General features: G+C 51.2%; 1 protein-coding gene across 1 annotated transcript; it reads right to left on the bottom strand.

The window, feature by feature from the left end:
* Positions 1-843: 843 nt before the first annotated feature.
* On the bottom strand, positions 844-1,833 carry LOC309683861 (olfactory receptor 5AP2-like; the record flags this gene model as incomplete). The annotated part of the gene is made up of 1 exon (XM_082499852.1): positions 844-1,833. The coding sequence occupies one exon, from the start codon at positions 1,831-1,833 to the stop codon at positions 844-846; it is 990 nt and encodes a 329-aa protein (XP_082355978.1).
* Positions 1,834-4,069: the final 2,236 nt, after the last annotated feature.

The raw sequence follows: 4,069 nt of genomic DNA, 5'->3' as shown, positions 1-4,069 counted from the left end.
GACCCCCTACACTGGGTCAAAGCTTTCCAGTGGGGAAGGAGGGCTGAGGTGGAAAGCCTGATCCTCCACAAATGGAGGAGATGAGGCAAGGGAGGGGGTGTCCCAGTGAAGAGAGAAGACCTTGAGCTGGAGCCAGAGTATCACAGCTGGAGCAGGGATTTGCTCATTTCCCTGGGAAGAGGGGAGGGAAAGGTGGAGGGAGGGAGATGCAGGAGATGATCTTGTTTTAGCCCTCATAAAGAGGAACTGCTTGAATCACTCCAGCCGGAGAGGTGGAGAACCTATCTTTGCAGCAAGAGAAGCAAAGGCTTCTCACTCAGCTGCTGAGCTGCTGCATCCCCATCTGGTTCCTGAGGCATGCCTGCAGCAGGGCCTGGCCAGTGGCAGGAGGAGATGTGCATGGCTGTAACCCATGTGAGCCACCCAATAGGAATGGCCCATTTTTCCTTGGCAGTGCAGTGAAGGTAGACCCTTGTTAGTGGCTGACATGCGAGCCTCACACTCCTGAAATGTGCACCACAGGGGGGATGCGCACCATGTGACTACCATCCCCGGAACCCACAGTGAGAAAGATGGCCTCATAATGGCCCTTGTAAGTATTCACAAACTTGGGCAAATATCTTCTCTTTACTCTTCCAGAAAAGACAACCTTGACACTTCAGTACTTCCCACATGGTGTTTATTAACAAGGAAAATCAAACCAGTGACATTTTCTAGACTGTTAATTAAACCATGATATTTCTTCCCAAAGACCTTTTGCTATCTTCCCTTCAGCACTCCACAAGCGGTCTCAGTGGCACACACTTCTGAAGAGCCAGCCGGTATCCAGAGCTTTCAAAGGAGCTAGAAGTGTCTCTTGCCTGTGTCAACAAGGGACCATGAGCTCTGGGTGAGGACCAGGGCTTTCCTCATAATTTCTCTGAGTGCCTCCCTGACCTCCCTGTTCCGCAGGCTGTAGATGAGGGGGTTGACCAGGGGTGTGAGGATGGTGTAGAAAAAGGAGAACAGTTTATTAAGCTGCCTCAGAGGAGCTCTTCTAGGCACCATGTAGACAACAAAGAGGGTTCCATAGAAAATGGTGATGAGAGTGAGGTGAGAGGAGCAGGTGGAGAAGGCCTTTTCTCTGCCTGTGCTGGATGGGATCCTCAGGATGGCAGCTATGATGCACACGTAGGAGCCCAGTGTGAAAAGGAAGGGAAAAACGACATCTAACATACAAAATATGATAGAAATAATTGTGACATCTCTGGTGTCACTGCAGACAAGCTCCAGCAATGGGGTAAAATCACAGAAGAAGTGGTCAATGGCCTTGGGGCCACAGAACTGCAACTGGGATAAGAAGGCCGTGACTACCACCAGCAGCAGTGATCCCCATAGCCAAGAGGCAGCTGTCAGGAGTACAGAGACTTTCCAGGTCATGAGGCTTGCATAGACCAAGGGCTGGCGTATGGCCAAATACCGATCATAGGCCATGGCCGCCAGCAAGAAACACTCAGTAGTCACAAAAGAACCAAAGAAGTAGAACTGAGCCAGGCAGCCGTGTGCAGAGATGCTGCTGTCCCCAGTCAGGAAGCTGGCCAGCAAGCGAGGCAGGATGGTGGAGCTGTAGCAGGTCTCCAAGGAGGACAGATTGCCCAGGAAGAAGTACATGGGGGTGTGCAGGTGCCGGTCTGCCACCACCAGCACAATGATGAGGATGTTCCCAACCATGGTGACTGAGTAGATCATAAGCAAGAGGAGAAAGAGCAGGTTCTGGAGCGTGGGGACATCACTTATTCCCAGCAGCACAAAATCCATGGATGATGTCCTGTTGTCCCTTTCTCCTTCTTCCATGTTGTTTTTCTTTCAGTTCCTCAGCTTCCACAAAGAACCGCTATCAGAAATAATCACGCTTCAGTGTTTAACTTGAGAAATTTTATGTGTAGGACATTGTTCTTTTCACGAGCTTTATGTGTTTCGTGCCTCATGAAAGCAGAAAAAAAATGTTTTTCCTGATGGGTACAGAACACTCATCCCAGCAGACCCCCTGGAGACTGCAGATGTGAGCTGCCCAATGGAAGTTCTTCTTTCTCACGGCAGGATAAATCTATGATGTCCATTTGCTCACACAGAAACAAAGAACTTTCATATGCCTGTGGGTATGCCCAGCAAGTCATAGAATCATAGAATGGTTTAGGCTGGAAAGGACCTTGAAGATCATCAAGTTGCATTCATGGTGTTGACGACTGACATCCTGCTGCTGTCTGGAAAGACAAAGTGTGCCAGAGAAAACAAACCCCAGTCAAAAAGATGCCATTGTGGGAAACATTATGCCAGACACCACCCTTCCGCCAAAGCAAGGGATGGGGACATTGCAGGTGAGTGGCCACAGCTCTCTGAAACACTCCCATGAGGAGGAAAGGATTCCCACCCCACTCCTTCCCCACCACCCAACAGGCCAATCCCTCCCATTGAGAAAGGGCAGGTCAGGAGTTACTGCCTCAGATGACCAAAGCACTGTGCTGGGGGACTGCCAGAGAGCATGCTGAAAACCACATTGTGGGTCAAAATGTGGCATAAAAAGTGACGAGGAAGGGATCAAAAAAACCCCAAAATAGGGAAGGGGTTACTGGGAGTGAGCCAAGGCACATGGGAGAGGTTGTGCAGGGAGGAAGGATGGGAGGGCAAAAGAAGCCAAGTCCAGGCTCTCCTCAGTGGTTCCAAGAAGAAAGAACACATTGAAATACAGGAAATTGGAATTTAAAGATAGCGTGGTGAAATACTGGAAGAGCTGCCCAGAGAGGCTGCAGAGGTTTCATCCCTGTGGCTATTAAAAACTTGACTGGGCATGGTCCTGAGCCACCTGCCTCAGCTGACTCTGCTTTTAGGAAGCGGGGGCTGAACAGGCTGATATGCTGGGGTGGCTTCCAAGCCCAGCCGCTCTGTGACTCTGTGACTGGGAGCTGCTGGGCAGAACCTGTTGCTTCACATTTTTCCCTCACGAGCAGTGGTTCCTGAGGGGTTTGAGGATGCCTGCCTGCAGATCCCAGCCCAGCAGCAGGACTTCGGCATGGCCAGGTGTGCTTGAGGGGCTGCCTGGGCAAGCAGGACATTAAGCGGGGTGTCCGCAGGGTGCTGGGGCTGAGGTGGGATACGATCAGGGTCAGGGCCGTTGGCAATGCCAGGACATGCCTCAGCGCATGATTGGAGAAAGCTCATGCCCAACAAACACAGCTCTCTGCAACAGCAGTGCCCTCTAAGGGCCTCACACCCACCTCTTGGGCTGGAATGCACTTGTTCCAGCGGTGATAATCAAAGGAACTGTGCCGAGAGTTTGCCAAAAACTATTCAGAATGACTGATACCCCCAGCCCTCTCCACTGCAGGGGAGTGACAAAGCTGAGAGCTGGAAAAAAAACCCAACAACTACATGGTCATAATCCTAATTCTGAGAGTGAGAAAACATATAAAACCCAGCAATAACAACAAAAAAATAACCAAATCTTGAGACAATTGAAGTAGCCCTGTGAGGGATGAAGTGAAGGGCACAGGCAATGTGGCCCCACACAACGTGCCCAAATGCTCTCCCGCCTGCCCAACAAAGGAGGCAGAGTGTCCCGGGGCTGTCCCTGGGATATCACTGTGCAGAGCCGGGGGCCCGGGGGTGTCTGGGGGACGGCAGGAGCTGGGGTGGGAAGACATGCAGGAAAGGATGGGGCTGAAACTCTTATCTCGATGTTCTCATTTCTTCTCTTCAAAGACCCAGCAGCCTGACTAATAACACTCAGACCTAAACAGCCCCCCGCACACCCATCACAAACCTGCAGTCCTCATCATGAAGCACTGACATCAGCTCTGATGGATCATGGCAATGAAGTCCAAGTTCAGTGTCTTACCTTCTGCCTCTTCCCTACCATGACCTTCACTTCTTGGACCTCACCACAAGCCTTGAACCAGGGCTCATTCCTTACTCTGCCCTTGCCCTCTTCTCCCAGCAGCTGCTAAGGTGAGTCTTCAGCAGCACCTGAAGGCTCCCTCATCTCTCAAGTGTACCCGGGTTTATAGCAGAAAGGAGACTCTAAAGGTTCCCA

The sequence above is a fragment of the Vanellus vanellus genome (genome assembly GCF_965231255.1).
Source record: "Vanellus vanellus genome assembly, contig: HAP1_SCAFFOLD_35, whole genome shotgun sequence".
Classification (NCBI taxonomy): Eukaryota; Metazoa; Chordata; class Aves; order Charadriiformes; family Charadriidae; genus Vanellus; species Vanellus vanellus.
This window is presented reverse-complemented; position numbering and strand designations above follow the sequence as displayed.